Below are 25,324 nucleotides of genomic sequence, written 5' to 3'. Positions count from 1 at the left end.
TATGAAGTGAATTAATGATCGTAAGTCTGAACAATATCAATAAAATAGCTTTTCTCTAGTTATGAATGCTGAAAATGAAATTTTAAAATCTATATCTAAGTTTGAATTTTATATAGATAGCATTTTATATAAATGAGCTTTCTGGTGTCAAGAGAGTAGCATTTTATAGGCTGTGTCCTCAAGAGGAAAAAAGTGTCACTGTGGTCATTTTGCTGTTGTAATTCTTTGTTGTGATAAATGCCATAACCAATGAACCTGCACCAAGGAAACATAATAAAGGAATAACATGAAAAGAAAATTTAGTTTTGCCCTTGATAATTGAGTCCTCATTCTTCTCCTGGTGTCTGGTTGTAAAACATGTTATTTGTAATTATCTTAGAGAAACATGGATTATATATAATCATCTGTTGAGTGTAATCATATAAAAATATAAAATATATAATATTTAAATACCACTTAATATATAAAATACCACTTAATCACTTTAATTTTGAGCAGAATCCATCAATTTTCATGTGCTTTTCTGTGGCTCATAATTTTGTTTTGAATCAAGCACACCTTCCAAGTGAAATTCATTGGTATAATTAAGACAGATTAACTTATTTCTGTATCTATTAAAGTAGTAGAAAAAACCTGGGAAACAACTGGTGTTAGGAGCCGTCCCATGGGTTGTGTGTGTACCATGTTGCATATCGTAGCCTAGTGAGGTGATAAAAAGTCTGGCATTGGGAACTTCCTGTGGCACATCCCACCACCTCAGGGATTGACTGCCTGATGCAGGTGAACTCCCCCCTCAAACTCTGCCAAAGAACCCACACAGCACCCAATATGGGTGTGACTTGCCAAGATGCCAATCAACCTGCTTACTACAAAACATCATGAAGCAAGACTCACCCTTGAAATATTATCCCTGCTTTTGATGTGCCCCCTTCAATAAACCACCAGAGCCATCTTTCCTTTGTCTAGTTCCAGCACCCATGTGGACTAGATCTATCAGGTGCTCTGAGTTATGTAAATATATTTCTGACTATTTGTCTTTTGTTCTTCACTAATTAATTTAGACTTTAAGTTTCCAGGTGGTTTATACCCTCCTCAGCAGGAAAAAGAACCCCCCCCCCCCCAAAGGAGATGCTGGCCATCACCCCTGTTAGACTGGTACATGGGAAATCCCTCAGATTTAAAGAATAACTAAACAAATGCTTTATTTCATTAAAATTATTATCAAACCATTTTAACTAATTGAAAAGCAAGAAATTACTCAGTAAAGACTAAATTTTCTCATTTGTCATTAAGAGGGAATGTAGAATGTGGCTAAATAGTCACATATGGGACTACACATTACTGTAATATATATTACAAAAGTAATCACAAATAAATATACCACATTTAGATGCCTTTTAGTTAGCAACATTTTTTTGTGAATAGACACAGAAACTTTGTATTAGAAATTCAGACTTTGGATAATTTTTTTAAAAAAGCTATTTTTCTTTTTTTAACACATTTTTATTGGTGTATTATAGTTTTATATAATGATAGGATTTGTTGTTACATATTTGTAAATGCACAAAATATAACAATATAATTTGTTCAGTATCACTCCATAGTACTTCCCCCGTCCGTCTCCCATACCTTGGTCCCTTTGCTCTACTGATCTCCCTGTGATTTCAATGAGATCTGCCCCAACTTTTCTTTCCCTTTTTAGATTCATATAAGAGAAAACATAAGTACCTTGACCTTCTGAGTTTGACTTATTTTGCTTAACATGATGGTTTTTAGTTCCATCCATTTTTCTGCAAATGACATAATTTCATTTTTCTTAATGGCTGGCTGAATAAAACTCCTTTGTGTATATATGCCACATTTTCTTTATCCATTCATCCAAGCAACATTATTTTAAATGTATCTCTGTGTATGTGTGTGTGTCTCTATAATGATAAAACAAAATAGTTAAGTTAGTATCATTAAGAACCAAAATTTGTGTGAATAGGACACAGATATAGATCAAAGATAAGTAAAAACCTTGGAATCTCTTATTCAATTTGGAAATATCTGTATGAATAGTTTATTTTTATCCTTTGAAAAAATATATATCTCCTAGTAGCAATGAACACCACTCATGCCCAAATTGTGTTTTCTAAGTATCAGTTTTCATTAAAAGGATCTAGGGGGCCTTATAAAAGCAACTGATTGTAAATATAGGGTAAGAGAGAGAGAGAGAGAGAGAGAGAGAGAGAGAGAGAGAGAGAGACTCATTTTAATGCCAGAAAGCAAGGAGGCTACAATGCCACCTGTGTTATGTGCAATGAATGAATACAGAAGGCCAACCCAAAAGGGTTCCCACTGACTACAGGTGGCCACTTTTGAAAATCAAAGGAGTAATGACTTTAATGGGCTGAGATAACTCTGTATAAAATATGACATGAGCTCATAACGATACTAACCATGCTATATATCACTGATTCCTGTTGGAGACTATTAGGGAACCAATTTATTATTCTGAAGATTCATTAAGAGAAATAATAAAACATTTATCCTCTTTGTCCTGTATAGTTTTTATTTTAGGGTACCAACCAGTGATAAGAGATTTTTTTAAATAGAATACCCCATCTAATGAATGCAGAGAGAGTGGTAAAATTTGAAAACCACTGTTGTATAAGCCCTTGAAAAAGAGGGATCTTGACAACCATCATCAATGGTGTCAAACTAATTGGAGGTCCTGATAATGGATCAATTCAGGATAACAGTGCCTAAATCCACTTATCAGTCTTAACATTATGAAAAGTGTAACCACTGTAAATGTGCAAGACATGAAGTAATAGGAAATAGAAGTATGTTTCAAATAATAGTGAACTGAATCCAGTCAAATATCAAAATCTAACTACCAATTTTTAGCAAACAGGGGATAAAGATATATGTTAAAATAAAAATTTTCAAATGATGCAATAAACTAAACCCAGAATATAAGATATCTAAAAAAAAGAGACCCAGTTTCTTCAGTACATAAATGGCATGCAAATAATAGAGGATAAGTGAAAATCGTTATAGATAAAAGAGACTTAAATCTGTCTTCCTGTTCCATTTATTTTCATTCAGTGTCTGAACAAAGTATGCATTAATGTGGGTGAATTGGGAGAAGAGGTTCAAAGCACAAATGGGGAGAGGAGGGTACTTAGGTATTGAGAGCCACAGTTTAGTCGAATGACGCCTGGCATTTTGCTAGAGGGAATGGTTGAAAGGTGACCCTGCTCTGGGATTAGGGTGTGGGGGGGCGGATTAGGGTGGATCCTCAGGGAATAGGGCGGCTCCCGGGGATTAGGGCGGAGCCTGCTGGGATTAGGGCAGATCCTACTGCTTTGGGCGCCCACTACTTTGGAGTTCCCGTTGAGTTGAGTTCTCGTTGAGGGGTTCCGAGAGAATTGGCGAGCGGAGCCCGGTGGAGGCAGTGTGTTCCTGAGAAATGTGTCTAGAGGGCCGGTGAGAGTTCGGGAATAAAGCTTGCTGTTAGAACCTACAAGGCTGTGTGGCAGCTCAGTTATTTTATGCCCAGCCAGACTGTGGCACTTAGGTTGTGAGGAGGAGTTGAAACATGGGTGTTATAGTCCAAGCAGAGCAAGAAATGCTTGTTTGGGAAGATGATTCAGTTTAGAGTTTTAGAATGTGAATGGGTATCCTAGCACACACAGAATGTCAATGCCTCAATCAGGTAGGGAGGGCATCCATTGCAAGGGAGAGGGCGATGATGGCAACAGGAAGTTGGTTGCATACTGGATAACTGATCAAATTAGTGAATATATTAAGTATAATAGGAATAAAGTCTATTCCTGTTGGAGAATGCATTCATAAATATGGAAATGAAGGAAACCAGAATGAACCCTGAGGTATTTAGACTTAGAGGTATCTATATGAACTCATTGGTTTTAATATAGATATGTAGATATAGAAATAATAGTTACGTGTATATATATCTTTATATGTATTTGTTTCCCCAGCTCTGCCCACTGAGATGACCGAGGCTTCTAGAAAGCAATGACATAAAAAATCTCCCTACCCTTTGGTTGTCCAGGAATGAGCTGTTGTCACTATATTCTAGGAAAATGTCTCACTCCCTGTTTATCCCACTCCCTCAAACTTGGTCTTTCTAGCTTTTAGTTAACTTTCCATTGCTGTGATAATATACCTGACATAAATAACCTAAAAGGAGGGAAGATTTATTTTGGCTCATGGTTTTAGAGTTGAGTCCATGATCACTTGGCTTCACTGTATGGTGTCTGTGGTGAGGCAGAGCATCATAGTGAAGGATGGTGTGTGTGTGTGTGTCTGAGCAAAGTTGCTCATTTCCCAGCATCTAGGAAGCAGAAAGACACAAATGGGCTGGGGACAAGGGTACACCTTCAAGGACCCACTCTCTGCAATTATGCCCACCTCTTAATAGACCATTCAGCTAGGAACTCATCAATCCACTGATGAGGATAGCACTGTCTTGACCCAATTGTCCCACCCCACCCCCAATCGTTGCTGCATCTGGTACCAGATGTTTAACCAGAGCCTTTGGGGACATTCTGGATCCAAACCATAACACTAGCCTTTTTTTTTTTTTTACTTTTTCATATAAAACAAACACCCTTTCTGCTTGATCTTTGAGAACTTAATAGATCTTAGTTTCAGAATGTTCCTTTACAATGATCCTCCTCTCCACAATGCAATAATTCTTTTAAATAAAGTCTTTCTTTACTTAAATCTGGATTAGGTTTCATACAGAACTTTAAATGATCAGAATGAACACCATGATGGAATGCTAATGGAACAAAGGAAATCACATCCTACCCAACTTATTGAAATGCAGGAAGAGACAGATCACTTTTGTGAATAGTCTTGCTTGAGATGCCTAATGTGAATCTAATCACAAAAAAAATCTCAGATAAACCCAAGCTGACATTTTATAGCAGAATTGTCCTGGAATCTTCATAACTATTTTGTAGTTAGTTGTGGCCATGTGACCTACAACTGACTCAAGATTTAAATGGAAGAAACCAGACTAGACATTTGAAAAAGCTATAATTTTTCTAATAAAAATTGGGGTTGCCTTAGCTAGTAAAGACCTTACTTTTAATTCTTTCCTTTTATTATTGTGTTCAATAGAGGCCATTAACAGATGTAGAGGAATGTGGTGCCTCTACTTGTGATTACAAAGACTAAAGTCAGACTATGACAAAACAGAAAGGGAGAATAGCTGTTCCCTTCAAAATCTGCATCCAACCTGAACCAGCTACCTATAGGCTTCCTATCACATTGCCCTAAATTTGATTAAACTATGTGATTGGATTCCTATTATGTGTGGACAAATATAAACCTAGCTATTAGTCAGATTTTTGTAGCTGTGACCAAAATATCAGACACAAACAATTTGGAGAAGTAAAGCTTCATTTGGCTCACAGTTTTATTCCATGGTCAGATGGCTCCATTACTCTGGGTCTGAGGGGAGGCAAGAATATCATTGTGGAAGAACAAGTCAGAAGAAAGTTCCTTAGCTCTTAGTAGCTGGGAAGCAAGTTGGGAGTTGGGGAGAAGGAAGGGAGGGGAAAACAGAGGAAAGGGCCAGGGAGAAGATAATATCTCCCAGGGCATGTATCCAGTGACATACTTCCTCCAACTAATAATGATCTTATCTTTTCTTAAAAGCCTTAGGTCCATACATTGCTGCACTGGAGAGCAAGCCTTCAAGTACAGGAGTCTTCTGGGACCCTTCATCACCAAACCACAACACTACAAAATAACCTGCTTTTCCTTTTGTTTTTTTCATTATATTTCAACAGGTCTAGTCCTCACTGATTTCAACATTGTTTTTCTAATTGGCAATTTTATTTGTATATCACCATAATAAAAATTAATATATGAAGAATTAATTTTTTATGTGAGTCTTCTTTAAGCACATGGTATAGCTCTTCATTTGTTCTTGTCTTCTTCTGGCGCACAGTAAGATTGTAAAGTTTTCTTTATATCACTTTGCACATTGTTATAGACTGAATCACTGTGTTCTGCCCACATCCTATGTTTAAACCTAATCCCTAATGTGGGAGTATCTGCAGGTGGGGCATTTGGATTGAATGAGATTATTATGCTTACAAAAGAGGTCTCAGAAGACCACTTTCACAAATGAGGCATAGCAGAAAGATTGCTATCTATAAACTAGGAAGAGCCCTTTCTGAACACAAAATCTGCCAGCATGTTAATCTTGGATTTCCCAGCTTCCATAAGAGTGGGAAATAAATGTTTATTTTTGTTTCAGCAGTCTGAGTGGACTGAAACACACAAGGTTCTGCTACAATCATTATTTTCATCTGTCCTGTTATTGATGCAAAGGAGTTATGTATTTTTTTTTTCTGAATCCTGAATCTTAAGACTAATGCTAGTTAATTATGACAATATCAGTCAAATATCACAAGATCAATTAGTAAATTAAAATCCAACTTTCTATAACAAATGAGTAAATTCTATTGAATATCAAACAAGAAAACATTACATGTTCAAGATTAGGACTTTCATAGCACGGTAAACTCTTGGAAAATTTTCTTTCTTGTACATGCACATCCTATTTTATGAAACCTGAAAAGAATATTTACTTCAACTTGGCTTATGCTATTGCTAGTGTTTTTAAGGTATCTAGTTTACAATTAGTCTCTAGAGCCTTATTTATCTTCACGATGTAAATGTAAGTTTAGTGTTTTATAGTCTCAAAATCAAATAATTACTTTAGAATGTTTTAATGCACATTGAACTGAACTATGGGAGATACAATGATAAACGCCACACAAATTAATTGACCACAGTAATGAAAAATGCTGGATGGATTTAACTATGAGCAAATGAGGTCAGAGAAAAAAAAAAAAGCAAACTCCTAACAATTTAAATAAACACGGATAAGTCACTAAGTATAATGCAAAAATCACTATTGCGCATATTTAAAAAAAATTCATGAAAGCAAAACACTTAATCTCCAAAGCGATTTTGCTTTTCCTATCAGATTCCACTGACTCTCAATGTCTGATGAGAACCAAGTACTTCGGTGGAAAACTTGGAGATATGGACTTAACGTCTGGAAGCTTCTAACTTATTCTGGAGAGTTTAAGAGGTAATCAACTGGAGATAAAGCGGCAAGGTGCAAGACGCATAGAAAAGGTATTAGTCCTGCTCACAGCGAACCCAACACGTGAAGGAAAACAACGTTAAAGCCGCCTATCAGGTTTCCTCTGAAATGGTGGAGAGAGCACCGGAAACTCGAGCGAAACTCAGATCCGCGCATGCTCCGTTGGCAGAACACCGCCCCTCCTCCCGTAAGTCGGAAGTGCTGGTTTGTTTATTAAATTGCGACTGTCGTAAACTGGGATTTCCTGGCGGCTTCCTAGCTTTACGATGACAACAACTATGGCGGCGTCCAGTGGTAGATTTGAAAGTGCGAAGAGTATCGAAGAGCGTAAAGAGCAAATCCGAACTGCCAGGGCTGAGATCTTGCGTCAGGTATCTCCTTTTTGGGGCTTTTGTGGTTATTGAGAGTTGTGGGAGTTGAAGGCTCCTGGGAGCAAGACCACCCACTCTTTCACCATTTCAGTAATCTCAGATTGTCTGGGTGTTATCTCCCTTTGCATTGCCGGGAGATTCTGTGTATCTCTTGTCTCCTAAATGCTGTGCAGGTTCCATTGACCATTCTCCTTTCAGAGAGATGTTTCTTCTCTTCCAAGTTTCCCTACTTTTTAAATCGTCCATCTTGGCTTTATAAGTACTTGCAACGACTCTGCTCAGGTATTTAGCAGCCTCAGCCATTGCTCCTGCTGTATATGAAATGAAATTTATCTTTTTCAGGAACACAAGTAAGGCACGTTTAAGTATTTGCCATTTCATTCGCCTTACTATTAGTTTCGATTCCAGACTTATTGTCAGTTTTTACTTATCTAAAAAAGTTAACACAAGAGACTCAGAAAATTTAGCCTCTCACAAAAGATTGCTTAACATTGTATTTTTTGTTAAGATTGTGATAACTTAGAGGTGGTATATAATAGAATGGAAGAATGGTGTTATCTGACAAGCAATTCAAGATTTAAGAAGTGTGACAATGAAATAACAAAGTTGTAGTTAGAAAGCAACATAGGACACAGTCAAGTTTTTGCTTTTTGTTTGTTTTAAGATGGAAGAGTTTTAAAAGTTGGAATGCAGGTAAGAAGGAGTTAGTTGTGAAGAGGTAGAGGAATGACTACAGCCAAATTTTTAAAGGGAAAGAGCAGATGATTAGTTTTATACGGGTGAAAGGTTGTTATTCCCCAATATCAGTATATGTGTAATAAATATTATTTATTTTTTTTCTCTGGTATTTCAAGCGTTTTTTTGGAGGGAGTTGGGTTTTTAAGCTATGATAAATTTTATAGTGAAGATGTGTATAGAGTTTGAAGAGGAACAAACCCAGATTTGGAGTTTGGGAGGAGTAAAGAGAGGGCAGGAACAATCTCCTGGGTAAAATCTGCTTTATTTGACTATTGTTGAATGAATAGAAATTAGAATACAATCTTTTATTTTTAGCAGGATGATTTTTCCTAAGGTCTTTTGGTTTTCAGACATTGCATATTGAAGGCATGGAGGTCAGTCGCTTACCTGTTGCGGAAGTCTAAGGCAGTCGCCACAAAAGTGGTGAATGTTTTCCAAGAGTCCCAAGTCATATTTGAGATTGGGAAAGGATAAGGAATAAAATAGATTCCAGAATCCTGTGTTTGGTGGATTGACTTACTAGAGACTGATAATGTGGAATGAAAGATTTTATTACATTTTAAAAAATCTTTTTTATACTGGTAGAAACAGATTACTGTCAGGAACAGACCATTTGTTCATGAGCAGGTACCTTTATACAAAGGTAGTATCAGTTTTTATTTTACTTAAAAAAATAAAGCAATTGTCAGTTCATCTTTTCATGTTCTTGTAGGCCAAAGCCAATTTTGAAAAAGAAGAAAGACATAAAGAAATTAAGCGACTTCGGGGCGATGATACATGGATGCTACCTGATGTGAATGAGAGAATTGAACAATTCTCACAGGTGAATATTAACAGTTTTACTTGCTGTATCTATCTTTTTTTGCATTCTCCAAGTTAATATTAAGAAAAGAATTTAATACACTGTTTTCACAAGTTACAGAATGAATACAACATAGTTGGCATTATTGAATAGCTTTCTTTCTCTGTCAAAAGTAACCTATTGGGGCTGGGGATGTGGCTCAAGCGGTAGCGCGCTCGCCTGGCATGCGTGCGGCCCGGGTTCGATCCTCCATGCACCACATACAAACAAAGATGTTGTGTCCGCCAATAACTAATAAAAAAAAAAAAAAAGTAACCTATTGTAATATTTTGGACATCATGACATTGAAAAATTTTATTACATGAGTTGGGTAATAGAAAACTTAGCTACAAATTTCTGACCCACATATTACAAGCTTATGGTTTGAAAATATTGGGCATATTATGCCCTTCTCTCTCCCTACTCTGCCCCTTTTATGACTCAGGCCTTGTTTTCTCTTGATTTAAAAAAAATTTTTTTTAATTTGTAAATAATAATGGTGTATATTTGTGGAATACAATGTGATGTTTTGTTCTGTGTATACAATATAGACGATTCAGTTAAATTAACATTTCTATTACTTCCCCAACTTAATTTATTTGACTTAATTTATTTTGTAGTGAGAACATTAAAAATCTATTCTTTTAGTAATTTTGAAATATGCATTATTATTAACTGTGGCCACCATGTAGGGTATTAAATCACTAAAACTTATTCCTGCAGTCCAACTGAAACTTTGTATGCTTTGATCAGTATCTTTCTTCCTCTATAACTTTCCGTACCTCCCCTCCCTTCTAGCCTCTTGCTACATTTTAATTCATATTATCTTATGTTTTTATGGCCTAATAATTGTGTCTAAATTGTTTGGGACCATGCATAAAAAGTGTGTGTGTGTCTGTGTGTTATATGTTTGTGAGTACACTCACTTATGTTTGTGTGTGTGTGTGTGTGTATGTGTTTACTTGATTATATGTGTGAATCACATTAATCTACAAATAAAAGCAATTTTTTTTTTCTGGTAAAAAACCAGATGATATTATATTATAGATGGCATGTTAAGAGTTCTTTGAAGATTTTATTTGTTTAATCATGATCTTTAATCATATTCAGTGTCTCTATTCATGAAAGATTTTAAGTTTTTGGAATATGGATTTTTTTTCCTCCTTAAAATGCTCCTTATAAAGTATAATAAAACTAAATTCTTTTCTTACATGTTTAAAATAAATATAGGAACATTCTGTGAAGAAAAAGAAGAAAAAAGACAAGCATTCCAAAAAAGCAAAGAAAGAGAAGAAAAAAAAGAGTAAGAGACAAAAATATGAGAAAAACAATGAGTCCTCTGATAGTTCATCGGTAAGTATGTACTAAAACTAACCAAAGCAAATGAGAAGATTTTATTTAAAGGAACCTAAAATATATGAGAACTTAAAAAACTACTACTTAATGATATGAAAATGGCTCAGAGGCCTCTACTTGGAGATGTCCAGGAAATATTGGAAATGTAGGTCTTGGGTTCCAGAGAAGGATGAGAAGATGGGGATATGACTTGGAAATCATTGCTGTTGGAATGATTAGAATGGATGAATGACTAGGGAAATTGAAAAGAAAGAGAAACACCATTACTGAAGAAACACATAGGAAGTAAAGGATGTTAATTAAAAGTGGAACATTAGGAGGAAAAGCAGGGAAGAAGAGTATTGCAAAAATAAGGGAAAAGAGATTCAAGATATTTAAAAAGTCTGTGACACCTTCTGTTTTTTTATAGAAATTAATATTTACATTTTTCAAGTAGAATTTGTTTATATATTTAACCTTTCAGGACAAAAGAAAGAGTGCTGAGTTAGCTGTATCTCTAGCCAGTTCTAGGCTGCAAGAATTCACAAGGAAAAATAAAGCAGGCTGAATCTTTCATACTTGTTTTCAGAAAGAAACAGTTATATTTAGAAAATGATGAGCTAAAGATGTTTAGGGAAAATTGGTCTTTTAAGTATGATCTTCAGTGAGTTATTCTTTCAGTTGAGTAACCAGAGTCGAAAGTCTGGCCCACCTGTCCTTTCAGAAACTAAATTTTTGGCTGTACTGTCAAAGATAAATACAGCTGGATATCAGTTAAAGTGGTGAAAACAGATTTTACTTGGTAATTACTGAAAGTAGGGCAAATTGCTAAGCTACATTCCAATTTGTGAGATGATTTGGTGTTTTAGAGGGAGAAAAAGGGAGAAGAAAGAGGTAGAGTCAGAAAAGTTAAAAATTATAAAGGGTTAGTCCAGGTAAATTGACATCTTAAAATATTGAATCTTCCAGTTCATTATGTTTATGGTTGGGAAGGTAGAAAAAGAATAGAACATATTTAACATCTCTTCATCATATTTAAGTCATCATTCATTTCTCCACATGTTGTAAAATTTTCAAAGTAGAGGTCTTTTACATATTTTCCAACTTTTTTCTTGGAATATTATTTGAGAATGGATTTTTTAAAAAAAATTTATTTTACATGTGTTTGTGTTTAATATATTATTATACAATTGCCTTTCGTATTTAACTTTTGTCTTATCACTTTGATAAATTCACATATACTAGTGTCTTCATTAGGTTTTTAGGTAGATTTCTTAGAATTTGTAGGCACATAATTGTGTTTCAATCTCTGCTTTCCATTTCATTTAAGTTTTTGTTGGCTGTATCAATCAGAAGATAGGACTTTGAAATAGTGTGGACTGCACTTGCTGAGAGTGGATGGACATAGTTGCCTTTATCCTGTCTTAGGTGGAGAGAATTTAGTCTTTGGCTTTTAATCATAGTGTTAGCTGTGGACTTTTTTTTTTTTTTTTTTTTCCTCTTTCCTCCCCCATCCTCCCCCTCCTCCTCCTCTTTTTTTTTTTCCTGTGATGCTGGGGATCTAACCCAGAGCCTTGTATATGCTAGACAAATGCTTTTTGATCTGAGCTACACATGCAGCTGCCCAACTATGGGAATTTCACATATACCCTTTCAAATTGAGGAAATTCCTTTTCATTTCTAATTTTCTGTAAGTTTTCTTGAAGTTTGTATCTGGAGTGAGTATTGAATTCTATTAAATGTTTTTTTCCTGCATACATCGATCATAAGATTCTTCTCCTTTATTCTGTTAATATGAAAGAATTACTTTAACCTGCATTCTTGGGAGAAACCAAGTTTGGTTTTGTGTGTGTGTGTGTGTGTGTGTGTGTGTGTGTGTATTTACATATATAGTCACATGCCACATAAGGGTGTTTTGATCAGTGATGGACGACTTATATTCAGTGCTAGTCCCATAAGATTATTTTGTCTAGTGACATCATAGTCTTCTTCTTCTTCTTCTTTTTTTTTTTAAAGAAAGAGAGAGAGAGCGAGCGAGAGAGAGATTTTTTTTTAATATTTATTTTTCAGTTTTCGGTGGACAACATCTTTATTTTATTTTATGTGGTGCTGAGGATCGAACCCAGGGTCCCGAGCATGCCAGGCGAGCGCATTACATTTGAGCCACATCCCCAGCCCTCATAGTCTTCTTAATTTGTGTAAATACACTTTATGGTGTTCACACAATGATGCAATTATCTAATGGCATATTTCTCAGAGTGTGTTCCTATTTTTAAGCAATGAACGGCTATAAAACTTATATAATAGTTATGTTTTTGGGTTTGATTTACCAAAAGTTTGTTGAAGATTTTTTATCTGTGTTCTTGAGAAATACTGGGATCTTGGTATAAGGATAATGCTATTCTCATACATGAAGTAAAAAGTATTCTTCCTCTTCTGTTTTATCAGTTTGTGCAGGACTGGTGCAATTTGTGCCTTCAGTGTTTATTAAAATTCACCAATGAAGTTATTTAGTCCTGCTGCTTTCAATGTAGAATGGATTTTAGTCACAAATTCAATTCTTTAATAGTATATTAGATATTTTCTATTTAATCTTGAATTTGTTATAGTAGGTTGAGTTTTTAAAGGAATTTATTTCACTCAAATAAATATTCCTTTTGTCCTTTTAATGTCTGTAGAACCTACAATGATTTTTTTATTCCTGAATTTGGTAATTTCTATTTTCTATTTAGTTTTCTCAGTCTAGCTTGAAGTTTATCAACTTTGTTGATCTTTTCAAAGAATTACATTTTGGTTTTGTTGATTTTTGCTTTGTTTATTTTCTATTTCATTGATTCAGCTTTATTATTTTTTCTAATACTTATCTTGTATTTAAGTTACTTTTCTTTTTCTACCTTCCTAACATGGGTGCCTAGGTTATTGATTCTCTTTTTTCTTTTCTAATAAGTACTTAATCTATTAGTGCTCATCTTATCACTGTTGTAAGTTCACCTACCTCATTTTTTAAAAAATGTTTTTCTTTTTTTTAAGTATTTTATTAGTTGTTGAGAGACCTTTATTTTATTTATTTATTACATGCTAGGCAAGTGCTCTACCACCGAGCCACAAGCCCAGCCCAAAATGTTTTTCTTTTTTAGTTGTAGATGGACACAATAACTTTGTTTTATTTATTTTTATGTGGTGCTAAGGATCGAACTCATGCCTCACATGTGCTAGGGAGTATTCTACTACTGAGCCACAACCGCATCCTTTGTCTACCTCATTTTGATGTGTCATATTTTCATTGATATCTTATTAAAAATATCTTAAAATTTAACTTGTTTTTACTCATGGATTATATAAAAGTAAATTTTGAATTTCCAAGTATTTGTACATTTTGCCAGTTATTTTAAAATTTACTTGAATTCTATTATTGACATAGAACATACTTTGTATAATTTTAATTAAAAATCTATCCAGATTTATTTTATGGCCTAGCCTATGTTCTATTTTGGTGAAAATTCCATGTCTATTTTTTTTTTTTTTTTATGATGCTGGGGATTGAACAAGGCAGTCACTCTACCAACTGAGCTATATGCCCAGCCCTCCTTGTATATTTGAAATGATTGTGTAATTTTGCTGTTGTTAGATGTTGGGTTTTAAAAACGTCAATTAGGAAAAATTGATAAATGGTGTTAAGTCTCCTGTATTCTTCCTTGTTTTTTCTTTACCAGTTCTCTTTCAGTTACTGAGAGATTCATACTGAAATCTCTTAACTGTAATGGTTTGACTTTTCTATTTCTGTTTTCAATTTTTGTCTTACGTATTTTGAAACTTTACTAGGTATGTACATTTACATTTAGCATAGTTACATCTTCTTGATGAATTAATTGTGATATTATTGTGAAATGTTTCTCCTTATCTCTGGTAACACTGTTGTCTATATTCTGCTTTGTTTTGTATGAATAGAGCCTCTTTTATATTATTTGTTTTTTATGGTTTATATGTTTTAGTTTTACCATATCTTTCAAAATAAAAGTGTATTTTTTTGCGGACAATGTAAATTTGGAATTTGAGTTTTATCTAGTCTATCAATTTCTTCCTTTTTAATTATTTTTTTTCTTTTTCTTTTTTTTTTTTTTTAAGATAGAGTGAGAGAGGGGAGAGAGAGAGAGAATTTTTCAATATTTATTTTTTAGTTTTCAGCGGACACAACATCTTTGTTTGTATGTGGTGCTGAGGATCGAACCCGGGCCGCATGCATGCCAGGCGAGCGTGCTACCGCTTGAGCCACATTCCCAGCCCTCTTCCTTTTTAATTAGAGAATTTTTTTACATTATCCAATATGGTAATTGTCTATAGCTTTTTAATTTTTTAATTAAAATTTATTCAAATTATATATAAAGCAAAAGAGAGGGTAAGTGAAGATAAAACTTCAAGAATTAATAAGGACTTGTAAACCAAAGGCTTTGCTTTTTATTCCATAGGAAGTGGGTCATCTATTTAGGGTCAGCTAAATTTATTAGAAAAATCTCAGAATACTCATTGGTTGAACAAGATAGAAGTTTATGTTTTGTCTTATTAAAGAAATGAGTAGACCGACCAGGGTATTATGGTCTTCTATGACCAAGGTTCTATTGTATTGGTCTTTCTTTTTTTTTAATATTTATTTTTCAGGTGTAGATGGACACAATGCAATGCCTTTATTTTTATGTGGTGCTGAGAATTGAACCCAGGTCCCGCCTGTGCTAGGCGAGTGCTCTACTGCTAAGCCACAATCCAGCCCCTTGTATTGGTCTTTCATCATCCTTGCTACACTACCTCTTAGTTCAGATAATAGGAAATAGTATATTCTTTTCTTTCTTAATTTGACTTCCAGAAAGCCCACTGAATACTTTCATTTACATCTCATTGGATACTTGATCATGTTTCACTTTCAGGTACAAGAGGCACATTATTTCTCCAAATAAGATTGAGTTCTATTCGTAGAAGAGTAATAATTAGTATCTTTGGGACAGACAGCCATAGAAGAGAAGCACTATGGTTGGATGTCTCCTTCATTTAACTCTAAATACATTTAGAGGAGTTGGAGAAGAAAGACTGGAGTCTAAGAAACATTTTTGGTCTTTATTTCAATTATGTACATAAGAAAAAAATATCTAATTTAAGACTGCTACTTTAAGAATGAAAATGAGGGGATATATATTGGTTGAAGTCTTTTGGCAGGTTATGGAAACCAAACTTAAATTGGCTTATGCAAACAAAAAAAGGGAAGGATTTATCATTAGCGTACAAAAATCTTACAGGACATCTAGGTGTATAAAACACCTAGGAATCAGCTGGCTTCAGGAATATCTGAAATTAAAGTCACAGATGCCTTTTATAATCTTGCCATTTTCCATGTTTTCCCTTGGAGTCCTTTTGTTTTCTTGTTACAGATCAATTTCTGTTGAATTCCATTCTTTATGATGTAAATAGCTTTTGCCAATGCCTTTCCTGCTCCTTAGTTTTAAATCAGCTCCTTTGGATTTGATTTCAAATTCTTGAAGAATAACTTATATTGAATTGGACCAGCTACCTACGTTTGGGTCAGCGCTGGTTAGGTGGAGGTAGGCTCCCATGGCAATCATGTGGTATTTTCTTTGTGGTATATTTGGTAAGTATTTTAGAGTTGAAAATTTATAGGTTTGGATAGGTGATCTTGATCCTGGTATTTCTGACTTGGTGAAGTAGGTGGTTGATGGTGCCAGGTAACTCAGTTCAATAATAGAGTAGGAGGAACAGGTGTTACAGAAGAAGATGATGAGTTTATTTTTTGTCCTTGAGTTCAACATGACATCCAAGTATAGCAGATAGTTGATTGAGTCACTGAAACTCACGTTAGGCAAATTTGAAAGAAATAAGCAGAATTGATGGTAGTTGAAGCTGTGAGAATGGATTTAATGGCTCATGGGGAATGTTTAGAGCATACAAAATATAGTGGGCAAAGAATGGAGCATGGATAGTTAAGGACTGAACATAGGAGAGAACTAGGAAGTATCCTAGAAGTTAAGACAGTGAGTCATTAGCAGGGTTGTATCTTGTAGAGAAGTTTAAGGAGATAAAGACTAAAGTATTTTGTAGAATTTGGCAAAGTGGAAGCCATTGAGTTTTGAAGAGTTTTCACTAGATTAATGGGGGAAAGCAGCAATTTTGTAGAGGTTGGAGAAATGTTTGAAAGTGAAGGTGTAGACACAGTGCATTTAGTACTTCTTCAATAAGATAGTCATAGAATAGAATTTGGAAGATGAATTGCTGCTAAAGGGATATAGAGGGCCTCCTTTCCTCTAGAGGAAAATAAAAGTAAAAACACTTCACATTTCTAGGCCTTTAGAGACCTTTGGTAGAAGCATAAGAGAAGGAGATAATTAATGAAGCAAGGTTCTGAAAGAACAGGAATGGTTGGGATCAAAATATTTGGAGGAGGACTTTTCTTGAATAGTAAAAGTTAACAGAGGGTTAGGATTGGCACAGCTATAAATAATTTTTGTCTAGGGTAAACTGAAGGTGAAGTGGCCTATTTTTTTCTTGATGAGGTAAAAGGAGAGATCATTTGCTCAGAGTATGGGGAATGGGAGTTGGTAGAAAGCTTGAGGAGATTGTTGAAGAAGGGAAGGATAGTTGCCCAGTTGTTTAGCAAGGTACTTGGGGATACAGAGTAGACCAAAGCAGATGTGGTTCCTGTCCTCATATAACTTATTGCCTGATGAAGCATTAAATAAATAAATCACAAAAGTAAATGTAAAAGGATAAATGCTTTAAAGGAGAATTAAGGGAGTAGAAGAAAGAACTCACCAAAGCCAGTAAGGGGAAATTCTAGTTTGGGTTGAAAGTCTAGTTCAATTGAAGTTACAGATCCTGCTGATTGGATTTCTCCAGAGTAGGAAATTAATTGCAAGTAAGGTGATGAAGCAACTGATGGCTACAGTTAAAGAATTTCAGAGTCATTGGTCAACATCTGATGTTTTAGTCAGCTTTTCATTGCTGCAATAAAATACCTGAGAAAAGCAACTTAAAGAGGAAAGATTTATCTTGGCTTATGATTTCAGATCATGGTTGAGTCTGTTGTTTTCATAATATATTGCCAGAGGTGAGACAATATATTATGGAAAAAGGGTGTGGAAGAGCAAAACTGCTCACCATATGTGGCTATTAAGCACGGAGAAAGAGCAAGCGAGAGACCAGTAATAAGATGTGCCTTTCAAAGGCATGCCACAGTGACTTATAGGGCCCCACTTCCTAATATCCCATTCAGTTAGTGTCCTGATCTGTTCACTTCCCAAAAGCCTCACCTCTGAACATCACCGCATTGGGGACCAAACTTTTACCATGTGAGTCTTTGGGGAATATTTAATATTCAAACCATAACATCTGATAAGATAGAGAAAATCTGTAAGAGAATCTTGTAGAACACCAAGTTTTAAATTATGTAGAGGGCCTCCTTTCCTCTAGAGGGGAAAAAAAAGTAAAAACACTTCACATTTCTAAGCCTTTATAGACCTTTTGCATTTTATAGGGGAAATGGTGTTTTGTGGGCTTATTTCCAAATAGTGGGTTTAGATATTTTTTCCTACATTTTATTGCATTTTATAGGGGAAAGACTAAAGTATAGAGATTAAGAAACTTGCTTCAGATTATACTGTCATGTAAAATTTGATACAGTTTTTAGCAGATTGGTGTCCCTAAAGAAAGTGCTGATTTTTTTCAGACTATAAACTCTTATTTTAATGAATGACATCAAGAATTAGGAATAAGATTCACTAAACTGAATTGATGATGTAAACATGAATAGACCAAAAATGCATTTATAGCGATTATCTTAAAAATTTTTAACTATAGGGGCTGGGTTTGTGACTCAGTGATAGAGCGCTTGTCTAGCACTGCAGGGTTCCATTGCCTGTACCACATTAAAAAGAAGAAAAGAAAAGAAACAAAATAAAGGCATTGTGTAAAAAAAAAATTATAGAGTTTAAGTTTTAGGGTTTCTGTAAATCTAAATGAAGGCCTAAATGAATGAATGAAGAAAATTTGCTTTGCTTTGGGAAACAGTTGGCTGTTGAGGTGGCAGAGCATAAATATGTTTACTCCACCTGGTTGATACCTTTCAACAGACATATTTATGTTAATTTAAGCTTTTAGTAATTTTCAAGAACTTCATGAAATGGAAGAGTATTGTCACATTTCAAGAAATTCATATTTCTTTGCTGTTAAATCATTTTTTCCTCTTGGCCTCAAAGTTTCTTAACTGTATACTAACAGTTGGTTTGAGCAAGGTGATTTCTAGAATCCTTTTTATGCTTTAGTTCTATAGCTCCAAAAAATAGATTTAGAATCAGACAGATCTACATTCCTATCTTGGTTTTTACAGTTGGATATCATGTAACCTGGGCAAATTAATTTTAGGGAGCTTTTCTTATCTATAAAGTCAAAAGAATATAGAGTTACTTTAAGGATTTAGGGTGATAATTTATGTGAACGTACTTAATATACTACTTGACATTACAGAGTTGTTTGATATATTTGTTGAAAAACTCCAAACCTGGCATAATAGCACATAGGGAATGATAACTGAGTATACTCCTTAGTTGATGCAGTAATCTGATCTTTAAACATATTAGGTAAAATACCTTACCTGTCTAGCTGTTACTTGAGATCTTTGCAAGTTTAGATTGAGGGAAATCTCAAAATTTGAAGCTTAGGGGCATACAGCAAACTCATTTATTTGAGTGTCATTTCCCCTCTATTCTGGGGAACATGTGAGTACTACTTGATGTTGGTAGGAACTGAAACTCTGTTTTGAAGTAACCTTTCTACCTAGAAGATCTCACTTTTGTTTTTTGCTTTTCTTTAGCTCTGTAATTTAGCTGATAAAGAAATAAAACTAATTTGGTGGTGTTTTATGGGCTTATTTCCAAATAGTGGGTTTAGATGTTTTTTCCTCTAATTTTCAATGCCATTTTAAAGGGGGCATAATATAAGAATGTTATCTAGAAAGCTAATTGTTACCATTTAACAACTGCATAGAGATTTTTTTATGTATATATGCAAATTGTGAGTTTTACTTACGTGCTAAACATTCTTAGAGCTCTGAAGATGAGTGGGTTGAGGCTGTTCCATCCCAGACTTCTGGCAAGGAAAAGGCCTGGAAAGTGAAAGATGAAAACTCTGGAAAGGAAGAAGACAGTCAAGTTATTCAGGTAAGCAAGCCACATGATTTTACAGAAAGAAGTGTCAGCTTCTAAGAATAGATGAATATTGAAGTGAAAGGTAGTTAATTTCTCTAGGAGAAAAATTAGACTTTGAGAGCAATATATATTTTGAATAATTTAGGCAATAATGCTTTTTGCTGAGTGTTTAGGCTCCTTTCTTTCTGCTCTGAGAAAGTAAGTGTTTATTCTAGTCCCTCAGAGATTATCCTACTTTTGGTTTTTGATAGAGAAGCGACACTTTCCCCTCTTGTGCATTCAGCTTTGTACTCTTACCTCTGTCTGTCCTTTCCATGATGGGTAGAGCTCAGTTGCAGTTTTTTTTTTTTTAATTGGTTGTTCAAAACATTACAAAGCTCTTGACATATCATATTTCATACATTAGATTCAAGTGGGTTATGAACTCCCATGTCATAATTTACTTAACAATACTAAAAGTTGAGTAGTTTAGAAATTTTGGGTTATAGTTCAAATAGTTCTGATTATTTTTTTGGGTACTGGGGATTGAACTTAGGGGCACTCAACCACTAAGCCACAACCCCAGCCCTATTTTGTATTTTACTTAGAGACAGTGTCTGAGTTGTTTAGTGCCTCACTTTTGCTGAGGCTAGCTTTGAATTCATGATCCTCCTGCCTCAGCCTCCCAAGCCGCTGTTTTTATAAGGACCCCTAGTTCCTTCTAATGAAAACTGATACTTAGAAAACACAATTTGGGCATGAGTGGTGTTCATTGCTACTAGGATATATATATATATATATATATATTTTTAAAGGATAAAGATAAACTATTCATACGGATATTTCCAAATTGAATAAGAGATTCCAAGGTTTTTACTTATCTTTGATCTATATCTGTGCACTGCCACACCCGGCTTTGGGTTATGGTTCATATGCCTGAAAAAGAGTGTAATTTCTCCACTGATGGCCAAAAAGGAAGGGAAAAAAGATGAACAGTAACAAATGTTTGGTTCTTTTTTGTTTGCCAAGCACTGTGTTAGATGTTTTCTATTATTTTGAACAATAAATAATCCTGAAATGTTGACATTTTATTGCATTTTATAGGGGAAAGACTAAGGTATAGAGATTTAAGAAACTTGCTTAACAATATACTGTCATGTAAGATTTGATACAGCTTGAGTGCCTCCCAAATCCCTGCTGTCATTAAGTTCAAACTAGTTCAGACTGAAAAACTTCCTTTTTTTTTTTTTCTTTTTAACAGAGGGATGAGTGGATGACTGTTGATTTTATGTCTGTTAAAACTGTGTCGTCATCATCACTCAAAGCTGAAAAGGAAACTATAAAGAAAATAGAGCAAGCAAAAACCCAAGCACTGGAACAGGTAAGAGAATATTTACAACGTGTTAACTTTCTAATTCACCTTTAGTAAACTGGTAAGACATTCATATAAATGCAATTTTACTTGTGAAATATTTTTATTTTTTGTGGTGTTTAATAAAATTAATGTGAACAACAGTGAAATGTGATATAAATTTTATTTAAAGTAAATTTCTTGTATAGAGAGTCAGTTTAAAGGAGTAATAGACTTATAAATCTAGAGCATATATAGTTGAGTTATATTGAGTTTATGTTACTATCATAGAATTAAAGCTGAACCTTCTCAACTTCTATTTCAGTGTACATAGTGAATTAGATACCATAAAAATGCTTCCATTTCAAGACACCTAAAATTTCTGGATTTATTGTTGTTACTGCTGGTAAGAAAACAGCAGGAAATCTTTTAAAGGCCAAAAGATTAGGCAAAAGCATGGTTCCAGAAAGTAAAGAAGTACTGAAGCTGGAGGCCTTCCTGGAAATACCACACAATCCTAGTAATCTAGAATTTCGAATGATTGCTCAGAGATAGCATGTAAGGCAAGTGCCTGCATGAGATAGGAATGTCTGATTGATAAACACTTTTAAATCTGGGACCCTCCTGGGATTTATTCCTGATGAAAAGATGAACTTGGAAAAAATTCAGTCAAACGCAAGAAACATTTTTTTTGTGTGTGTGTGTTTCTGGGGATCAAACTCAAGGTCTTATACATGCCAGGTAAGCATTCTACCACTGAACTACATCCACAGCTGACAACTTGCTCATCTTCTGTCTTGTCAGGCAATTGATTTCATCTGTTATATCCCACAACTAAGTATATCGAATAATTTTTTTTAATATGCACCTTTGATCATGGTATTATTCCTTTTAGAAGTCTTCTTTGATTCAAATTGAAAGAATGCTTCTTTGCCATTTCTGATGTTTTCTTTTTAGTGAAGTAAGTTTTACTAGTGATATTTCAGGCTACTTTCTATACCCACTCTGTCCCTGAAGACATTGAATAAATTTTCTATTGGAAAATACTGGAAAGAATAAACTGATCAGGTTTCCTTAGCTCTGACTATCTTGCTTATGAAACGAGTTACCTGTGGAGACCAGGTGGAAACAAGGGAGATACAGGGTTTGGCTTGGAACTTTCTGTAATTGGTAAAGTCTTCCTCATTGTGGGATTTAGTTTAGTAGGTCCATTTGTCTTTCACTGAAAGTTTTCTTTCAGTTTAGCCTTTATTAGTAATACAGGTAATTTTTATATTTTATCTTCTATGTTCTTCTTTCTCAACTTGTTCAGAACTTAGATTGAAAAAAAGGTACTGTCATTGTTTTTTTTCACAGACCCCTAAAGCTGCCTACAAATGTAGCCCAAACTCATTAGCATTATGCTTAAGGCAAATTTTCTTTTTCTCAGGTAATTTATATTTCAGCTAAACTAATTTAATCACTTTCACTCATATTTTTTTACAGATCTCTGCCTCTGAATTGTTCATGTTGTTCTTTTTAAATGAATTCCCTTCATCTCTTATGTCTTCATCTTGCTTATCGATAACTTCAAGCCCTCCCGATTTCATACATCATATAAGACACCTGCTATTTATTTTCCATGACTAAAATAAGTTATATTTCATGTTTTCATATCACTTTGTTTCTTTGCTGTAAGATATTTACAGTTTCTGGTACAGTGATTTAGTGGTTGTATCCTCTTTCCATTAAAAGTTATAAACTTTTAAGAAACTGTTTTATTTTATTTGTATCTTCCTTTGCAGCTAGTATAGAACTCTGCACATAATACATGCTTTTTACCTACAAAATTCACGATATGAAATTGTATACTTAGTCTTTTTCTCTCCATGAATTCTAGTTTACTTTGCTGCTCTTTGAATCCTTAGATTTAGTTCTAAAGTTTGGTAATCTATAGTAATTTGGAATTTTTGCTTAGGTAAGAATTCCAATCATTTTGTGCAGCAGTAAATTATCTAGGCTAATGAGTGAGATTAGTCAATTTTTACATGTGCACATTTGGATGTGTTTATTTTTTGCATACCATAATATTCTTAAAATTTCTGAATGTTTGAGCCTTTTTTGAGAAAAAAAATGGCTCTTGCTTTAGAACCAAATGTTAATTTTTTTTTTTTTTTTTATCCTCAGCCCTTTTTATATTTTATTTAGAGACAGGGTCTCGCTGGGTTGCTGAGGCTGTCTTTGAACTTGTGATCCTCCTGCCTCAACCTCTTGAGTTGCTGGGGTTATAGGTGTGAGCCACCGCACCAGTCCAAATGTTAATTCTTATAATGGCAGTGAGGATAAAAAGAAGGTAATGGGAAAAAGACCAAAATGAATGTCCTTCATTGTTTGGTGTGAAGCTTGTTGATTTTGGACCTTTATATTGGAAATTTGTATTTATCTAGCATTTATCTATAGACCAAGTCTGCACCTTTTACCAGTTCTTTAGTATTCTTTTGTTAACAGGAAATCTTACCCAGGAGATCCTTGCTTCATGTAGACTGGCTCTATTTCTTTGTCTCAGCTGGAACACTTAGTGTTCATTATCATATACAAATTGAACTCGGGATGATCACATTTGGCTTGCACACAGAGCCCAGTAATCCTGTGGTTTCATTTCTGTGTACTGCTTTGCATTTATGTTCTGTTTATGGTCCACAGAAATATTTGTCTTATGTTGAATTACAGTAAGTTTTACATTATGTATCTTTTCTATTTGTGCTAAGCAGAGAGATAGTGATGAAGTGGAACCTTAATAAGCCATCTTGGCTAGAAGGATTCAATGTATTATAGAGAGATCAATTAATGTTGATATATTTTATTTTTATTGCATTCATTTCAATTTGTTATATAGTCTGTCATCATCTAACTGTGCCATACTGTAAATGTTCATTCCTTTACTTATGGACACTTACATTGTTTACTGTTTTTCACTAAACAGTTCTGCGACAAAGGACATTGTATGTATTTTCTTATGCATACATGTATGAATTTCTTCATGGTACATATCTATGAGTCGAATGGCTCAATTACAGAGTTTGCACCTATATTCTTTTACAAATATTTGCAAAGAAATTATAACAATTTATATAGCTTCAGCAATGTATGGTTCTTTTGTAATACTTAGTATCTCTAATTATCAAACAATTTTTTGAGATTAATTAATGGGTAAGAAATAGTATCTCATTGTTTTTGTATGCTTATTGTTCTGGTTTGGATATGAGGTGTCCCCCAAAAGCTCATGTGTGATGCAATGCAAGAAGATTTGGAGGAGAAATGATTGGGTAATATCCTTATCCTAATCAGTGAATTAATCCCTGAGTTGTAACTGGGGGCAGGTGGGATGTGGTTGGAGAAAGTGGTTCATTGGGGGGCATGGCTATGAGGTATATATTTTGTATTTGGAGAGTGGAGTCTCTCTCTTTCCTGAGCATCAGGTGAGCTGCTTCCCTCGCCACACTCTTTCTCCATGATGTTCAGCCTCACCTTGAGTCCTGAGGAATGGAATCTGCTGTCTATGGATGAGACCTCTGAAACTGTTAGCCCCTAAATAAACTTTTCCTCCCCTAAAATTGTTCTGGGTGGGTCCTTTAGTCACAGCAGCAAAAAAGCTGACTAAAAACCACTTATATATTATGTTACATATTTTTATATATTTTATATCTCCTTACTATTAGAGAGATCTTTTCTTTTTTTGTGTGAATTGTTTATGTTTTTTGCTTACTTTTCTACTACAGTTGTTTTTCTTTTTCTTACTAATTTGTGGAAGTTCTTTATATATTCAGCTTTTTATCATTTATACATTTCCAGATAGTATCTTACAATTTGTCTAGACTCTTGTCAGCTGTCCTTTTCAGTGTGTAATTCTAGTTTTTTAAAAATCAGGTCAAGTATCTGATGTGTATGTCTTTGAGTATCTAGATAAGAATATTGGAAGAAGTTCCTTGATGATAGATATTGAGAGATTTTATAGAAAGTAACAGGGAAATGAATTTTTTGCTATAGATAATGTAAGAAATCAAATCTGGTTTTGTTTATTCATCTGAGTTAACCTTTAACTTAAATTTGTCCTTTCAAGATTTTTTACTTTTTTTGTCAGCTCATTTAAAAAGTTATCCAACATTTTTGTTTTTAGCAGTCTGGTTGGTTCACATTCTGGGAAACTGAAATCTCTAACATTCAACACTTCCATTTCCCCCCATCCTGTTGCCATTATTAGTTCTTGTAGGAAGCATTTTCTGATTTCCTGAGGTTAAGTTTGTGTCATCAGTATGTAGTTCTATATAGCTTCCTTTGCTTTCAAAGCATTTATGTGTATTGATGTTGCTTAATTGTCTTTCC

At 34.4% G+C, this 25,324-nt stretch overlaps 1 protein-coding gene across 2 annotated transcripts in view; it reads left to right on the top strand.

The window, feature by feature from the left end:
• The first annotated feature begins 7,379 nt into the window (after positions 1 to 7,379).
• The window catches only part of Cwf19l2 (CWF19 like cell cycle control factor 2), a 102,546-nt gene continuing 84,601 nt past the window's right edge, over positions 7,380 to 25,324 (top strand). For both annotated transcript variants that reach the window (XR_013343499.1, XM_026399052.2), the window contains exons 1-5: positions 7,380 to 7,515; positions 8,966 to 9,076; positions 10,325 to 10,447; positions 19,531 to 19,644; positions 20,873 to 20,992. Coding sequence is in view for 1 of the 2 variants with exons in the window: in XM_026399052.2 (XP_026254837.2) it covers positions 7,411 to 7,515; positions 8,966 to 9,076; positions 10,325 to 10,447; positions 19,531 to 19,644; positions 20,873 to 20,992 (573 nt within the window). In the remaining variant the exon portion in view is untranslated. The remainder of the gene's footprint in view (positions 7,516 to 8,965; positions 9,077 to 10,324; positions 10,448 to 19,530; positions 19,645 to 20,872; positions 20,993 to 25,324) is intronic.

Source organism: Urocitellus parryii, chromosome 4 (assembly GCF_045843805.1).
Source record: "Urocitellus parryii isolate mUroPar1 chromosome 4, mUroPar1.hap1, whole genome shotgun sequence".
Lineage (NCBI taxonomy): Eukaryota > Metazoa > Chordata > Mammalia > Rodentia > Sciuridae > Urocitellus > Urocitellus parryii.
The sequence above is the reverse complement of the archived record's forward strand: the minus strand, read 5'-3'. Positions and strand labels throughout refer to the sequence as shown.